The 17,668-nt window shown below is 46.7% G+C and overlaps 2 protein-coding genes across 2 annotated transcripts; both read right to left on the bottom strand.

The window, feature by feature from the left end:
• Positions 1-896: 896 nt before the first annotated feature.
• LOC116823396 (olfactory receptor 52E2-like) lies at positions 897-1,877 on the bottom strand. Its single transcript, XM_032777883.2, has one exon. It carries the CDS (start codon positions 1,836-1,838, stop codon positions 897-899), a length of 942 nt encoding a protein of 313 aa, XP_032633774.1. The 5' UTR covers positions 1,839-1,877.
• Positions 1,878-10,623: 8,746 nt separating this feature from the next.
• Positions 10,624-11,559, bottom strand: LOC116823389 (olfactory receptor 51G2-like). The gene has a single exon (XM_075062942.1). The coding sequence runs from the start codon at positions 11,557-11,559 to the stop codon at positions 10,624-10,626; it is 936 nt and encodes a 311-aa protein (XP_074919043.1).
• Positions 11,560-17,668: the final 6,109 nt, after the last annotated feature.

Genomic DNA, 17,668 nt, shown 5'->3' with positions numbered 1-17,668 from the left:
TTATTTTTACTCAAAGGTGATGTAGTAGTTAAATACAGCTGCCCAGTTCTCAAAAACACACTGTTTCACAACTCTCATCAGTAAGCTCTAGCAGAATGTCCTCAATTCCTACAGCAGTTTTCCTGTATTAGGACTTTCCAACTGAAACATGAGGATTATCCGCCAGGTTTCCTGATGGATTCATGTAGAAAAATCAAGCAAATTTTGCTCATTAGATCACCAGACATATGTTAAAGAAGTTCAGCATTTTTCTCTTTGGCTCTCTGAAAGTTTAGCTTCTGTTTGTAAAACTGAACAAGAACCATGACCGCACAGGGACTAATGAAAAACCGCTTTGCATCAAAATGCTACAGTATTTTATGGTACTCTTAGGGCAGGTCTACACTACAGCTGGGATCGACGCTCTGAGATCAATCCACTGGATGTCAATTTAGCGGGTCTAGTAAAGACCCACCAAATCGACTGCAGATCGCTTTGAAATCGACCCCCAATGAGAAGAGTAAGATAAGTCGATGGGAGATTTTCTCCCATCGACTGTCCCGTGGCGTAGACCCTGTGGTAGCTCGATCAATTCACAAAGCTGGAGTTGCGGAGGGTAGGTTGACTTACCACGGTAGTGTAGACATAGCTTTAGAGTTACAGAAAGGATGTGTGGGGATGGAGGCTGATGGGTGACAATGAAAGAGGTCAGGTGATGGTCAGAGAGAGGGAACTCAGCAATGGAAAGAGCCGTGCTTAGTGATGGAGTGATAAGATATTGTGTGGGAGGAACTTCTCAGACTGTGAACTTTCACAATGCTGAGCTCAACCAAACTGGGACAGGGCACCCTTGATTAATGAGGAGATATGCTTTCCCCCTCTTGTAATAGAGGTTTCAAGTCAGTGGCCCCAGGCGATCATCTTCTGCAGCAGGTGTATTTGCCTACTTTGTCACAAAGCTCTTTGGTTCTGACCCCATAAATGATAGGGTTGAGCATGGGAGGGATGAGGAGATAGAGGTCGGCCAAGATGATGTGAACATGGGGAGCGATGCCTTGACCAAGCCGGTATGTGAGATTGGAGAAGATGCTAGGGGTGTAATATGTCAGCATCACACAGATGTGGGTTGTGCAAGTGTTGAGGGCTTTCTGGTGGGCATTCTTAGAGGACATTCTGAGGACGGCCCTGATGATCAGACCGTAGGACAGGGCAATGAGCGTCAGGTCAAACCCATTGATTACAAATATTAGCACCAAGCCATATATCCTGGTGACTGTGATGTCCCCACACGCCAACTTCGCCACAGCCATGTGCTCACATTGCGTGTGGAGGATAATGCGGTTGGCACAGAATGGCTGCTGACTCAGGATCAGGGGCATAGGCAGAATGAAGAGAACAGCTCTTATCAGACCTACAAGCCCGAGCTTAGCTATTTGTCCATTGGTGAGGATGGTGGTGTATCTCAGAGGGTTACATATGGCAACGTAGCGATCGAAGGCCATTGCCACAAGGGTGCCTGAGTGCATAACAGAAACCGTGTGGAGGAAGAACATCTGGGTGAGGCAGCCAGCCACAGTAATGCCTTTCAAACTGAACCAAAATATACACAGTGCCTTTGGCACGACGAAGGTAGGTGTGGCGATGTCTGTGAGCGCCAGCATGCAGAGCAGTAGGTACATCGGCTTGTGCAGGGTCTGCTCCTTACCTACAACACACAGAAGTGTGAAATTTCCCAACAGGCTGATAATGTAGAATGTAGAGAAAGGAATGGAAATCCAGATGTGGGCAGCCTCCAGGCCAGGGATGCCCATTAGGATGAATGTTGAAGGGTCAGAGGGGGTGAGGTTGAAAGCTGCCATGAGGTGGTTGATGCGTCGATTCGACTCAGAAATGCTCAAGGTGCCTGTGAAGGGAGAGAAGCACAGCGAGGGGCTTTATAACAAATAGAATGGTAAATATTTTATAGTTAATAACAATCTAGGAGTCGCCTTGAGTGGGGAGTGAAGAACCACCGATGATGTCACTCCCTCCTTTACATAACTTTAGCATATGGCAGGAACCCTTTGTTTCAAAACTTGGTTCCCAGACCAGTTTGTGGGAAAATTACAGACGGAGTCCAGAGTTATGGGGCCTGATCGCATGCCCTTGTAGAGTCATAGCATCCATTACTTATAGGCTGTCTGATGCATTCTCAAGGCGGAGATAAGTTTCTCTTCAGGCCTGTTGTTTCCCCCAATGGCTCATTGCCCTGAACAGGCCCTTCCCAACCAGCTATCTAGACTGAAAGCATCTTGCTTAGTGGGCGTTACCCAGCGGTAACTACATTTGAAATACAGATAAGTAGTCAATATTCATAACTTCAGACAAAAATGATACAGGCATACAAATAGGATAATTATACTCAGAAAGTCATAACTTTTCCAATGACATCTTACATGACCCATCTTGCATAAAATGTATCATAATTATGCTGTAATGTATAATCATATCATAATAATATCCCTATGAACAATATGGGGTACAGTGCCACACAAATATCAGTGGTTATTTCTACCAGTGAAATGTCTGAAGTTACATAACAAGAATGATTGAAAGCAAAACTGAATAAAGGTCGTGACACCCAGGCTGCAGTTCTGTGGCTTATCAGGGCAAAGAGACCCTGAAACTCCCCAAACACACTCTGTACCAGGAAAGGTCCCAAAGCTGGCCTTGGACCAACAATCACAGAGAAAAACATTATTTCAGCAGCACTGTCCACTTGTCCGTCTACATGCTGCTCTGTGACCCTGTGACGTTTCTCCCTGGTGTTATCCTGACCAGTGATCTGCTAGGTCACTCCAAGCCTTGACTCTGGGAGCCAGACTGACCCTGTTCTGCTGTGAGAATCCCCACTCCTGGGCTGTTCACACACAGCCTCGGACATGTAAGCTGCTCCCAGCTACTTGCAACCAAATGACACTAGCCAATATCTCCAGTCCCAGACACAACCCTAGGAACCTTTGTCTTGCAGTGTCCTGTTATGCCCGCTGGACACTGCAAGCTTATATGAGTTTGTCAATTGTTATGCACCAGGCTTGTTATTTCACAAGGAGTCTCTGACATGCTTCAAACCAAACACACTGCTTCAGGTAGAATAAACAAACAAATTTATTAACTACAGAGATAGACATTAAGTAATAGACAAAAAGTCAGAGTGGTTACCAAAAATAAAATAAAATATAAAGATGCAGATTAAACTCTCAACCCTATTAGACTGAAGAACATCGACATGAAGTAGCTTTTCTCACCCCACTGGATACTGCAGTCCTTAATATAAAGGTTTGTTCCTTAAATCAGGGCCAATCTCCCCTGTTGGAGTCTTGTCTTCTTCTCAGTATCTTGGTTGCTTGCAGCAAAGGTGGGGGCAGGAGAAGGACCCAGTATGTGTCCACTCTGTGTACACCCTCTACCTGCCCCCACAGCCTCCAGCACTGCCAGCCTGCCTTTGTACATCCCTCTTCCTTCCCCACAACCCTTGGTGCTGGTCACTGTCCATGTAGGTCCTCCACCCCCAGAGCTTCCATCGCTGCCACACAGGGATACCCCTCACCCAGGACCAAAACCAGGTGCCACACACCACAGTGACAGCTCACAGACATACCTCCTCCGACTCGGTTAAACTCAGTGTCTGCCTGCACCAGGGAAAAGGGGGAGATGACACTGAACTGCCTTTCTGGGGGCAAAGGAAACCCTGGCAGAAGATCAGCCTGTGCAGGGAAGGAGAGAGGGACAGGCCTGGCAGGAGGGGGAGAGGACGTGGGACTAAAAGGAACCAGTGTGAGTAACTCTTCTTCAAAAAGACACAAAGCTTTGATGTATTGCACCCAGTAAGAAACCTGGACACCCCTTCCTGAGGCTGCTTTTCCTTGTTGGTAATTGCTGACGTTGCCACAAAACGGTAGTGGGCTTTCTCGCAGAAGGAAGAATGGTCCGGATGCGGGTTGGTGTCAGAGACAATCTGCTACAGTGTGGTCCACATTCCACTGCAGTCTGAGACACCACCCAGACCCAGGAGACCTCATGACACCTCTTTGGTCTGTGCATCAGGGAGGATGTCCATTCCCCATTTCACATTGTTTCAGGACTCTGAGTCACTGTGATCTGACTACTGCATGTCCCGCTGTCCCGCCTCAACCCCCTCCCCTCCACTGTGTGTTTCTGCACCTCCCCTGGTGACATTTGTAACACAACCTCTAAGCCAGAAATATGCTTTTAATTTTACTGCCTTTTGTGCTTCTCATCCTTTCCAGAAACAGAGATGCAGGGGCTCAGAGAGAGCAGACCCCTCTCCCCCCTTGAAAAAAAATTGTTATCCTAATTGTTTTGAAGGATTTAAGCCTGTGAGTTTGAGATTTCATCAACTCTCTGGTCAGTTTTTCTTGGCTGTGAAGAATCTCACCCATCCTTAGAGGCCACAGGATGACTCCAGCTGAAGTCACTGGAGACTCATGGCCGATGTAAATCAGGGCATTTATTTAAGTCTCAACATGTGGATTTAGGGGGAACTCCTGGTTCTGTTGAGAATTTTGCCTTTGATCTCAAGGGGACCAGATTCACCCTCAGTGTTTAACTTTCAGCTCCTGGCTGTGAAAATCACAGCTGTGGGTCTTGCTGCAGAGAGCACTATTCTGTTACGGGCTGAGAAAATCTGAAGAAACCCCCAGTTCATGTGGCGTTCTGAGACCAGGAATGAAAGTTGGGAATTTCAAAACACAGGGGCCCTGATTTTGCTCTCAGAGAGGCCAGTGTCAATCTGAAGTGATCCAGCAAAGGCAGAATGTGAGAGCAGAATCTGGCCAGTTTGCCACCCATTCTTATTGTGAACCCTCTGGTAACACAGATACACACTGCAGAGGCTTTGGCTGCACTTCCTAACAGGGCAGTGAAATTACTGAACTAGAAAACCTGAGTGAACCACAGGAAAAAGCACACCGCACAAAAAAGGAAGCTACTGAGACAGATAGAAGGACACAGTGAGAGAAAGGGAACTGAACTTAAAAACAAATATTTGTCTAAAGTATTTCCAATACATTTGTCGTTCCATCTTTACCAAGTAAATCCCTTGATGTTTCTGACAGTCCTAAACAATTCAAGTCACCGCGGTGGTGAATTCCTGACCAGACGGTTCTTGACTTGAACCCTAGAACCCTTCCTGAGCCCTTAACTCTAACTTTACTGCAGAAAGAAGCAACTCACCAAAATCCTGCTCAGCAGAAAAAGGAAATCACCTTAATGAGACAGCAAAGCAGAGTCTTGAGAAGCAGTGTAAGAATGTCACATGTCTGACACTCGGCATGCTGCACAACGACCTTTATGATTCCCCTGAACAGTCCCTGTGGACTCTCAGGTTGGCCAGGACTCCCGTAAAATTCCCTGGACTCCGTGAGCAGCAAGAAGAGCAGAAAATAGGCCCCAGAGAACCTTAGCCTGAGAATCACCCGCGGGAGTGAAGAAATGATTCGCCATTAATAGGGGCTTAGATTTTCAGGGCAAACTGCATCTTGCAAACTGTTCAGACTAGCAATTGATGATAGCTTTCTTTTCTGTGTGTAATGTATTGCCATCTGCACCCTGAGTGGGACTGCTGCCACAAGATATGGGACCAAAAATAATTTTCAATTGATTGTAGCAGTGTACCGCTGCATACCACCCATGCAGTTGTAATACCCAGTCCATTAGCCTCTGAAAAATCAGTGCCACCCCATAGAGGCCAAATTACATGATCCTGAATTGATGCAAGCCGAAGGGCATGTAAAAGGTTTTCTTCTTCTAGGATTCTGGCATCAACAGTATTTGCCAGTGTGCCTTTGTGAGGCCTAAAGTTCAATATATATCCAACAGCTACCAACTGTTTTAATAGTTAATCAACTCTCTGTATTAGGGAGGCACCAAATTTCAATACTGCGTTGATCTTTCACAAATTGATGCAGAAACGGGTTAGGATATCCTAGGTCAGAATTAGTACAATGGGACGTCTCCACTCACTGCATGATTCCTTCAGCTCTCCCCATGGTAAAAAGACCTGGAATTCATCTCACAGGCTATCCCCCATTGTTCAAGGGAACAGCCATGGAATTTTCCTGCTCTATTGCCCTGGGATTATTTCAGTGTGCTGGTATTTTAGGTGGGTGTGCCCTGCTCGGGAGGAATCAAACAACTGCTACATCTGGATCTCTTGTTCAGGCTACTATCTCTACCCTCATGCTTGCATCATAGGTGCCTTGTGGCCAAATTTGGGCTCCAGAGGGTATGAGTCTGATGGGTTGTCACCCCTGGGGTGCAGTCTGGAAGCCATGAGAACTGCTACACCCATCTAAGCACCCAGCTGGGCTGGCCCTGTTTCACACTGCTTTGCTGGTGATTCAGCCTCTCCAGGCCCTGTGAGCGCCAACACTACCGCAGATGGTGCCACATTCCCAAACTGAATTACCTGAGAATTCATCTAAGCCTCCAAGGATAAGCCGCAGACACCAGCCAAATTTCTCAGCTCCAAAGGGTCATACTCCTCCCCCACAGAGTATCAACCCAAAATTATACTGTTTACACTGCACAGGGATCTGTACAATGCAAGCTCATTAATGTAGTTCATCCTCCAGTTCATGTGGGAAGGAAACGCCATAAGCCTGCGTTAACCAAGCTGAGATTTTCCCCACACACCTCACTCAAAGGCACACTAAAAAACCCAAGTTTAACTAGAAAAAGATACATTTGAAGTGATTATGACGGCAAACAGATTAAAGCAGATTAGCTAGCAGATAAGCAAAACTGCAAACTAAGCCTAAAATGCTAGTTAGACTGCATATGAATGAACAATTTCTCACCCCGGCTGGTGATACAAATTGTCCACCAGGTTTCCATACAGAGGCTAAAAATCCTTTTAACCTGAGTGGAGCACTTACCCCAGTTCACTCTTTGTTCCTCTTGTGCTTCCAGGAGTTCTGTTGCATGGGGCTTGAAGCCACTATATGATGTCACATCCCTCCTTATATAGCTTTAACCCATGGCAGGAATGCGTTGCTCCAAAAGGAGTTCCCAGTCCAGTCTGTGGAAAAGTACAGGTATTCAAAATGGAGTTCAGTGTCATGTGGTCTGGTCACATGCCCTGCTGCTGAGTCATAGCAGCCATTGTCCATAGGCTGCCTGGAACATTCTCAGAAACACTCACCAGGTGGGGGATAAGCTGCTCCTCCTATTGTTTCCCCTAATGGCCTATTACCCTTTATAGACCCTTCACAACCTGCTATCTAGCCTGGAAGCGTTTTGCCTAGTAGGTGTCACCCAGTTGTAACTACATTTGAAATACAGCTACATAGTCCATATTCATAACCTCAGATGCAAACATGATACATGCACACTGAAAAGGATTATCCTATGACATCTTACAAGCATATCTTGTACAAAACGTATCATAATTACTTCATAATCATACAACTCTGAAGAATATGTGGTACAGTGTGACGAGATTATGTGGAGGAGCCCCTCCTAGGCTTTTAAAAGATTCAAATGATAGAAGTAAAGCACATTAGAAAACATGATTCCAACTATACATACAAAATGATGGGCTCTAAAATAGCTTGTACCACTCAAGAAAGAGATCTTGGAGTTATCGTAGATAATTCTCAGAAAATATCAGCTCAGCGTGCCACAGTGGTAAAAAAAAAAGCTACCAGAATGTTAGGAACCATTAGGAAAGGGATAGATAGGAAGAAAGAAAGTATAATAATGCCACTATTTAAATCCCAGGTATGGGTTCTGCGTTCATTTCCAGTCGCCTCATCTCAAAACCGATATATAAGAAATGAAAAAGGTACACAGAAGGGCAACAAAATTATTAGGATTGTGGAACAGTTTCCACTGAGGAGAGATTAAAAAAACTGGGACTTTTCAGGTTGGAAAATAGACGACAAAGAGGGGATATGGCAGAGATCTATAAAATCGTGAATGGTGTGGAGAAAGTAAATATGGGAGTCTTGTTTCCTATTTCACATAACACAAGAACCAGGGGTTACCAAAGGAAATTAGCAGGCAGCAGATTTAAAACAAAGAAAAGGAATGATTATACATAACACACGGTCAGCTTGTGGAACTCATTGCCAGAGGATGTTGTGAAGGCCAAAAGTATAATGGGGTTCAAAAGGAACTAGATAAATTCATGGAGGATGGAATCATAGAAGATTAGGGTTGGAAGAGACCTCAGGAGGTCATCTAGTCCAATTCCCTGCTCAAAGCAGACCAACACCAACTAAATCATCCCAGCCAGGGCTTTGTCAAGCCTGACCCTAAAAACCTCTAAGGAAGAAGATTCCACCACCTTCCTAGGGAACCCATTCCAGCGCTTAACCACCCTCCCAGTGAAATAGTGTTTCCTAATATCCAACCTAGACCTCCCGCACCTCCCAAGGAAGGCAATACTAAGACTGGAGGCCTTCCTGGATGGCACACTTTAGAGGAACACAAGTTATGCGTTAGTCAAACACAAGTCATTGGGCTCAATATGGGGGTAAATGGGTGAAATTCTGCAGCCTATATAGGATGTCAGACTGGATCAGTGGGTCTTCAACATTTTTGATCAGGCAACCCCCTTTATTATGTCTGTAAAAGTTTATACCCCCTCCCCCCACTTTCACCACACAAACACATATACTGATATATGTGGGGACAGGGCTTCAACTGAACCAGTTTTGGCTTCTTTGTTTTTCACTTGAGTTTTTTTATGTGTTCCACGAATGAGCCAACAGTGCACTGACCTAAGAGCAAAAGCAAAACTGCAGTTGTGGTGCCTGCTTACAGTGAAATGTGCACACCTCGCTGTAGCAAATGGATCCATGCACAGATGGCACCGACTTTGTATCGTGTTGTGCGAGCTTAAAAGAAACCCAGCAAAATGCACAGCGACTTCTAGAGTCAAATGCACAGCGTCATCAGAGGACCGGATCTGTCTGAAGGAATCCATGTTTCTAATTATTCATTGCGCTGGGTAAAATGTGCACAGGAAGGTTTTTTCCCCTAATCACCTCATGCCCCCCCCAAATACATTCCAAACCCCCAAGGCAGCCCAGCCCCCAGTTTGAGAACCTCTGGACTAGATGGCTCCTTCTGGCCTTAAATTCGATGACTCTAAGAATCATTGTCTTGAGTGGGTCATTATCTTACATGCAACTTGAACAAGTTGCTACATTTAATGCTGACAGGATAGACGCTAGCCCAGAAGAATCGGGACTGTCACAGTAAAACCGAGATATATGTTCTTCTTTCTCTTCTAAACCAGGTCCTTTCCTGTCTTGGGGAGGGGAGTCTCAAAACTGTCCCACTCTTCGAGCTGGGAGCAACACCACATCTGTGCTAAAAGCTCATCACCAAGCAGCTCTGACAGGATACCTCAATCTCTTCCCTTCGGGTGCTTGTGACCAGGGCTACACACTCATCCCCAGCCTCCTTAATAAAAGTCTCTTTAAAACTAGTAGGTTTATTAGCAAACAGCACAAAGCATTGGAGAAAATGGTTATAAAATACCAGGCAGCTGCCACACATCTACACTCATCTAACTCACATATCACTACAATCTAAGCTAGACAGGCTTTGCTCTGGAGATAGAGAAACAGAACTGGCCCAACGTACATTCTTTTGGGAAGCCAAGGAGCTCCTGGGTCCCAGCCTAGTTTCCCTGTGTCTCTGACAGCATCTTCCCATCGGTTTGCCCCTTTCTTGTGGAAGCAGCCTGTGCTAAATGAAAGCAGTGTGAGCCTGGCCCCAGTCACCATAGTGCTCCCCTCGTGCTGCAGAAAGCGAGGATGGCAAGGAGCCAGTTACAGGGGTTTGAGTCTCTGGCCTGCTCTCCCCCTGCATTGGTGGAATTTAGAGCAGCCTGGGGGCTGGGCTGACCACTGCCTGATGGAAATGACTTCCAAGAGCTCAGCCAACTCTGTCACATCCCTGCGGGTCATTGCCACCCCCGAGTGCTCCTTGGTGGACTGAGGTAACCCTGCACATCCCCTGCCCTTTCATCACAGCAAGGACTTACGCTCATCCTGGAATACTTAAGAACCTCCTTTGTGGGGTCACATTAATTCAGTCTTCTCCAAAACACAGGTTCTCTTTCCCTCAAGCCCCATCCTCCTCCTTTATCAGGAACCCCCCAACATCCTCCATGTTAAGATTTACTGCATCCCCTGCTCTTATGTTTCCCCTGAGATCCAGCCCCCTGCTTCTCCACTTCCCCCCAGGCTCCACCCCACAGCCAGGTCAGGGTCAAGCCACGGTAAAAGTGGCCATAGGACCCCAGGCTGCTGTGGGGATTCTCAGACTCTCCACCTTCCCTGGGTTCTACATCCAGGGGGTGGGGGAAGTGGACGGTTTGGGCTCCACAGAGTGACTCTGACTCACTAGGCAGCTCCTATCATGGCCTGGCCCTGGATTGCAGCCTGGACAGGGGGTGATGCCTCAGGTAAAGAGGAGGAGCAGGGGGTGGGGTTTGGGGAGAAGAGATGGAGCAGGGGGAGGGACCTCGGAGGAGAGGATCCAGGATGGAATAGGTGGCTGTGTCCATGGCCTGTGTTTTCCATCTCCGGTTTCACCAGCGCTGGAGCTGGGTGATGAACTGAACCTTCACTTCATGAACACTCTGATTATCCTTGCACGAAGGTGTTTGCTTTTCACGCTGTACACAACTGGGTTCATCAGTGGTGGGACCAGCAGGGAGATGTATCCCAGGAGAACCTGAAGCAAGGGTGACGAGTTCTTCTCAAATCTGTGTATCACAGTCAGGCCAATTTCTGGCGTGTAGAAGAGCAGGACGGCGCAGAGGTGGGAGAAGCAGGTGTTCAGGGCCCTGAGGCACTCCACGTGGGATGCGATGCTCAGCACTGTTTTGAAGATCATCACATAAGAGAGGAAGATGAACAGCGAGTCCAACCCCACTGTTAAGAGTGTAACAGACAAGCCATAGATGTTGTTGACTGTGATATCCGCACAAGCCAGCCTCATGACCTCCTGGTGCAGGCAGTAGGAATGGGAGAGGACATTGGCTCGACAGTATCGGAACCGTTTCAGGAGAAAGGGGAATGGGAATACTACGGCCACTCCTCTTATAACAAACACCAGTCCCATCATGGCTGTTCTTGGCAAGGTTAAAGTGGAAGTATATCTCAGCGGGTCCCGGATTGCGACAAAGCGGTCAAAGGCCATCAACAAGAGTATGGAGGATTCAGCGAATTGAAATGCGTGGATGAAGAACAGCTGGGCAAAACAGGCATCAAGGCTGATCTCCCTGTATTTAAACAAGTAGACGCCCAGTATCGTTGGTATGGTGGATAATGATAAGCCAAGGTCTGTGACGGCCAACATGGAAAGGAAAATGTACATAGGCTCATGGAGGCTTGGATCTGTTTTTATAATGAACAGAATGACTGAATTTCCTACTATCGAAATAACATACACTAAGCAGAAGGGGATAGAGATCCAGAGATGGCCGTCTTCCTGCCCAGGTATCCCGCTGAGAAGGAGCACTGCAGATATGAATCTGGTGTCATTGACTGCTGACATAATGTTCTGGGGAGGTCCCAAGAGTTTTGAACTTTTCTTTCTGAAAGGAAAAAGAACAGGAGACTAGATTATATATAGCTAGATATCTTTCTGCTCTCAGTACAAGTCTAGAGACTCCCATGAGCTCAAAGAAAATCAGCAAAAACATAGTCTTGGATTTACACCATCGATGGGAAGATGGGCACTGCCAGACTGGATCAGACCTGTAGTCCATTTAGCTCAGTATCCAATGGCCAGTTCTTGATGCATCAAAGGAAGGTGGAAGAAGCCCTGCAATAGGCTGCTATGAATAACCTGCTCCCAGGAAAAGTTTCCCCCTGACACCCACTAGTTGGACATATTTTGTGGTGTAAATCAGGAAGGTTTAGAGCCCTTCCAAGATTTTTTTTTTAAATACTGTAATTGGATTTTCTGGTTACCCATACAAACATCCAATCCCCCTTTGAATCCTGCTAAAATTTTGTCCCATTGATAGCTTGTGGCTGGGAGTTCTGCAGCCCACTTGAACACTGTGTGATTTTACAAATAGGATGCTGTCATAAGGTATATTTCCCAAATCTGAATCTTAGCGTTCAAAATTTGGGTACCTGCATGAAACCTCTAAGCTTAATTACCAGCTTAGATCTGATAGCCTCCTACCACCCAAAAATATAGTGTTTTGGGGCACTCTGATCTCCCCAACCTTTCCTGGGGACCCCAAGAACCCAAATCCCTTGGATTCTTAAAACAAGGAGAAATAAACCATTCCCCCTTCCCTGAGAGAGACAGTATTCCTGGCACAGAGAGAAATTAGCCTCTCTCTCCCCCTTCCCTCCTCCCCCACCAGTCCTGGTGTTTAACCCACTCTCCTGGGATAAAACAAGGAAACAAGGAAAGTCAATCAGGTTCTCTAAAAGAAATATTTTAATAAAGAAGGAAAAAGTAAGAATTGTCTCTGAATTCAAATGTAAATATTACAGGGTCCTATAGTTTACAGACAAAGAAGAAACCCTTCCTCCAGTACCAATACAATCAAAATATTCCAGCAACTAAAAGTTAACCAGCCAGATCCACATGTGCAAATAGAGTAAAACAAACAATTACAAGCCTAAATCGCCTTATGTCTCATTACTATTGAACAGAACTTTAGAGAACCTGTAGTAATGTCTTGGTCCCTCTCATACCCCGAGAAAAGACACACCACAGAACAAAGGACCCACACCCAAAACTTCCCTCCACACAGGGTTGAAGTATCTTGTCTCCTGATTGGTCCTCTCGTCGGTGTTTAGTTCCCTGTTTGTTAACCCTTTACAGGTGAAAAAAACATTAACCCTTAGCTATCTGTTTATGACAGATGCTCACACAGACACCCATACTGGGCTTCCACTTCTGAGAGTGGCCCATGTACCATAACGTGTGTGACACACATTGCAAGTGCATGGTGAAAATGGTTCATGATATTTATCTGCCCCTCGACTGAAGTGATTTACAAAGAAGTTTCATTGCCTCATATGCACCTTCACCCCGATATAACGCTGTCCCTCGGGAGCCACAAATCTTACCGCATATAGGTTAAACCACGTTAAATCAACTTGCTTTGATCTGCTGGAGTGCGCAGCCCCGCCCCACCCCGCCCACCGGAGTGCTGCTTTGCCGTATTATATCCGAATTCATGTTATATCGGGTCACATTATATCGGAGTAGAGGTATATATACTTCTTTTTCTCCACCTCTAAGAGCTCAAATTACACTACTGTCTCTTTCCAGCACATGGCATAAATTCTTAGGCCAGGTTCTGAATTCAATAACATTGACTTCAACACCATCACTCCAGATTTACATGTGTAAATTCGTTCTGAATTCAATAACATTGACTTCAACACCATCACTCCAGATTTACATGTGTAAATTCGATCAGAACTGGGCTCTACTAAGTTTCTCTTACCAAATGCTTCCGGAGATACACTCTAGCCCCCAAGAATCCCTCCAAGGGAAGCTGAAATGCTTTGCCTGCCCAGTGTTGACTGAATCCAGAGAGTTTGCTCATCCTACAGGCTTCTCTTCATCCTCACAGGACCTGCATCCTCTCCCCATGCAAGGGTCTGAAGATATCTAGCAATTTACAAGCTAACACAGACAGTGACTTCAGCTGGGTGGGAGAGGGGTTGGCATCACAAATGGTGAATAGTGCAAATATTAGGTTTCCACTAATATCCAAATTACTTCAGCCATGCTCATGTAAAAGTTGATGGGCATAAATAACATTCAACCACTAAACCACTCCCCTTTCCAGCACCTCAGCTCTACTCTTTCCTGAAACACAGACCAGTGGTTCTATTCCCTCAGGACGTTCGGAAAAAGTCTTGCACGGGTACTGCAAAATAGTTGAATGCAGCACCCTGAATGTAACTCTGAGCAACAGCTTCTGGTCAGTTACCAGCAGACAGTATCATACAACAGTTCACGGAACAAAGAGTTAATAATACAGACCCATTGCAATCAGTATTTTGAGTACTTCTCTAATACTTTGTAAAGCAAAAGACTTTAATCTCCCCTGTCCCTGGGTTAATAGCTGACTGGTTCTCCTCAGGTTCGGTTCTGTCAGGCTGTAGCCTGTATCCAGAGGGACAACATGCCTTGGGGTCAGTATAGAAAATATTCATTCCCTGGGCTCTCACTCTCTGGTACATAGTAACCCCAGCATCTGTTATTTAACCACAATGAGGATTTGCAGCAAGTGTATTTCAAAGTCAAGTGCATGAGTATTCATGGAAATGGATTTTCATTTCACACACAAAAGTCATCTATTGCTCTCGCTCTCTCTCACTGACTTTCTCTGTCCTGTATTCATAAAATCTGTTGTACCCGGGAGTGGCACTGGGACAGACATGGATCTGAGCATACCATTTGGACCTTGACCCGCAGTGTGCTGAAGTCCAGGACGCAGTCTGAGGGTGGGAAGATCGTGGGATTCCAGCCTATGAGTTGTAGGGTACGAGGCCTGACATCTGGCACTCAGAGAACTGAGAGGGGACAGAGATGCAGATAGCCAGAGGGGTGTCTACAGAGCAGAATGGCTGGAGCCCTCAGCCACTCAGGAAACACAAATATTGAGCCTGTTAGCAAATAAACCTGAGGCAACTGGGGAACTAATCACTGACAGTCCGTGGTGTCTCCTCTCGCTCAGCCACTGACAAAATCAGTTCCAGAGCACTTTGAATGTCAGATTTTTTGTGCAACTTGAATAACCTACTGTGGAGCATGGGCTGATGCAGGAGAAGGGTTCTCAAGCTACCTAGCGCTGCCTCCAGCCCCATCACTGAGTCACTCAGGGAGCCCAGCTGAGTCCTCTACCGCTGCACAGAACATCTGCAAATGGAAACAGCTTGCAGCCTTTCCTCTTCACTGCGCATTTTAAAGACAGTTAAACCTGCCAACATACCCAATGGCTGGTAGAGAGGAGCCACTGACACCAGAGATCTTCACAGTAAAGGACAAGGAGTCACTGAGGAGGTAGCACAGGCAGCAGGCAGTATCTGTTCAGACAGGGAGGCAAGTGTCTTTATGAAGCATGTCAGCACATTCCCTGGGGGTCCACTTGCCCTCAGGGAACAGCAACTGACTGGTTTCAAGTGCACCAGCTTTAATCTCCGACATAGCCCTTGGCAAACTGCTGCAGGCCAAATCACACGGGACATGTAGTGATGCTGTCCAACTGGACGCAGTGCCAGCCCTGCTGCAGGCTCTATCCCTGGAATCTGGGCTTATCATCGCCATTCATATGGTTCCAGTTAGTCACAGGGCTACCTCGGGGGCAGCCAAGTGGAAATGATGAGGCTGTCACAGCTGTGGTCCAGCTGAAATAAAATAATAATTATTAATATTATAATAATATAGGACTAGATTTCTCCCTGGCAGCCCCCTTTCCTGCATTACAAACCCAGGGTGCAGGCCAGGGAAGAGAGATTCCACAAGGCTCCCTACATGAGATTATTCCTCAAATCGTTCCAGGAGGGGAGGTCCCTTCCCTTCTCCCTGAGGAATGAAAAGGAAGCCAGGATCCCTGCATCCCCAAAGTTATACACAGACCTCAATGATCCACTGATGTCTAGGCCCATGCACCCACAATTTCTGTGGCTCCGCAACTGCTCTAGGACCCCCTCCAGCTCTCTGCTAGCACAGGTTCATCAGAGATGTGCTACCAGCGCCTGTCACAGTAGCCACTGCCCACGGGACCTGCTGAAGGGGTGTTGTACAGGGCGGAGGGGGCTGCACAGAGATGGGAAGGTAGATTAGAGTAGCTGATGGGCACAATACCCCCAGCCATAGACTGGGCAGGAGGTTTTGACCTTTCCATGTCCAGAGTGCAGCCAGAGACTCCATCAGTGCAACCTTCATTTATGCTGCGAGGGAGAAGCAGATGAAAAGCCTCCAATTTCTCTTGGGGATCCAGGCAGCTGCAGCTGGGCAGCATCACGGCAGCTGAGCTTACAGAGGAAAATGATCCATTTTCTATGAAAACTCACCCCAAAAAATGGATGGAAAAGAAACATTTTAATTTGGGTCAGCATAGTTTGTAGGGGGAAAAGACTCTCTCGTTTCCAGCTCAGCTCTCACTCAAACCACAAGCCTCTGTTCCTCGTGCTACAGGACCACATACCTAGGTGGCAGCACTCGCCCCCCATCGGCCTCCCATATTGAGCCTCCTCTTAGGGTGACCATGTTTCCCAAAGAGAAAACAGGAGACCCCAGCTGCTTTACTGAGTCCCCCACCATCCCTATGCGAGGCTGTCGCACATCATTGGAATCCTATGGGGCCCCCTCGTCTCAGGAGGCTGTCACCTATGGCTGGAATGCTGCCCTCCCCTTACCCCCAGCTCTGCCTCAGCCCATACAGGGAGGCTGGTGTCTCCACTCACCTCCCCCGACCATTCCTCTGTTCACCACTTCCCAGCTTTTGCGGCAGAAATGGGCATTAGTCTCGCTGGCTGTTGCCAGCTGATCAAGTCAGCAAGAGCGAACGGGACAAATGCCTCCTTTTGACAAAAAAAGTCAGGGCAGATGAGCGAGGGCTAAAAAAAGGACTGTCCTGGCCAAAAGTAGACGTATGGTCACCCTAGCATGGACATCTGCTAGGGTGGCTACAGCAGCCCTATAACAGAGGGTGCCCGTGGAAATGGCTTGTCTGCAGCAGCCCATCCATCAGAGGAACAATTTAAGAACTTAAGAATGTCCATATGGATTCAACTCAATGGTCTATTTAGCCCAGAGTGCCTTCTTCTGACCGTGGGCGGTGCAGATCCTTCAGAGGGAATGAAGATAGCAACGGAATTATCAAGTGATCTGTCCTCCCTCGTCTGCTTCCATCTTCTGGCAGTCGGATGCTTACAGACACCCAGAGCATGGGCTGCATCCCTGCCCATCTTGGTTTATAGCCATTGACGGACCTGTCCTCCAGGAACTTAACTAGTTCTTCTTTTGACCCAGTTATACTTTCAGCCTTCACAACATCCCCTGGCAATGAGTTCCACAGGCTGACTGTGCGGTGTGTGAATTCTCATTAACTTTATGGGTGATTCCTGGTTGCTGTGTTATCTGGAGGGGTAAATAAATAAAACTTCCCTATTTACTTTCTCCACACCAGTCATAATTTTATAGACTCTATCATATTTCCCCTTAGTTGTCTCTTTTCCAAGCAGAAAATTCCCAGTCTTTTTAAATTTCTCCTCAGATGGAAGCTGTTCCATACCCCTAAACATTTCTGTCGCCCTCCTCTGTACTTTTTCCAGTTCTATTATATCTTTTTTTGAGATGGGGCAACCAAAACTGCACGAAGTATTAGAGGTGTGGGTGTACCATGAATTTATATGTCTTATTATTGTGATACAGCAGGGCCACAGAGCAGAAGAAGAGTCATAGAGGGGAGATATATAAGCCCTAGGCTAGTTAAAACGTGGTTCCCTGTAAACTAAGGAAGGCTACAACAGGCTAATTGAAGCACCTGCAGTCAATTAAAGCCCTATTAGGAACCTAATAAAAATCGCCTGCTTCAGGCAGAGAGGGTGGAATGAGGCAGGAGAGAGGACTGGAGCGTGGAGGTGTGTGCGCCCTGGGATTTGAAAGGCCTGAG

This window comes from Chelonoidis abingdonii, chromosome 1 (assembly GCF_003597395.2).
Source record: "Chelonoidis abingdonii isolate Lonesome George chromosome 1, CheloAbing_2.0, whole genome shotgun sequence".
Classification (NCBI taxonomy): Eukaryota; Metazoa; Chordata; order Testudines; family Testudinidae; genus Chelonoidis; species Chelonoidis abingdonii.
The sequence above is the reverse complement of the archived record's forward strand: the minus strand, read 5'-3'. Positions and strand labels throughout refer to the sequence as shown.

Bases quoted from the DNA above. Each gene is read 5' to 3' on its own strand.
- LOC116823396 (XM_032777883.2), bottom strand. From the start codon at position 1,838: ATGGCAGCTTTCAACCTCACCCCCTCTGACCCTTCAACATTCATCCTA.
- LOC116823389 (XM_075062942.1), bottom strand. From the start codon at position 11,559: ATGTCAGCAGTCAATGACACCAGATTCATATCTGCAGTGCTCCTTCTC.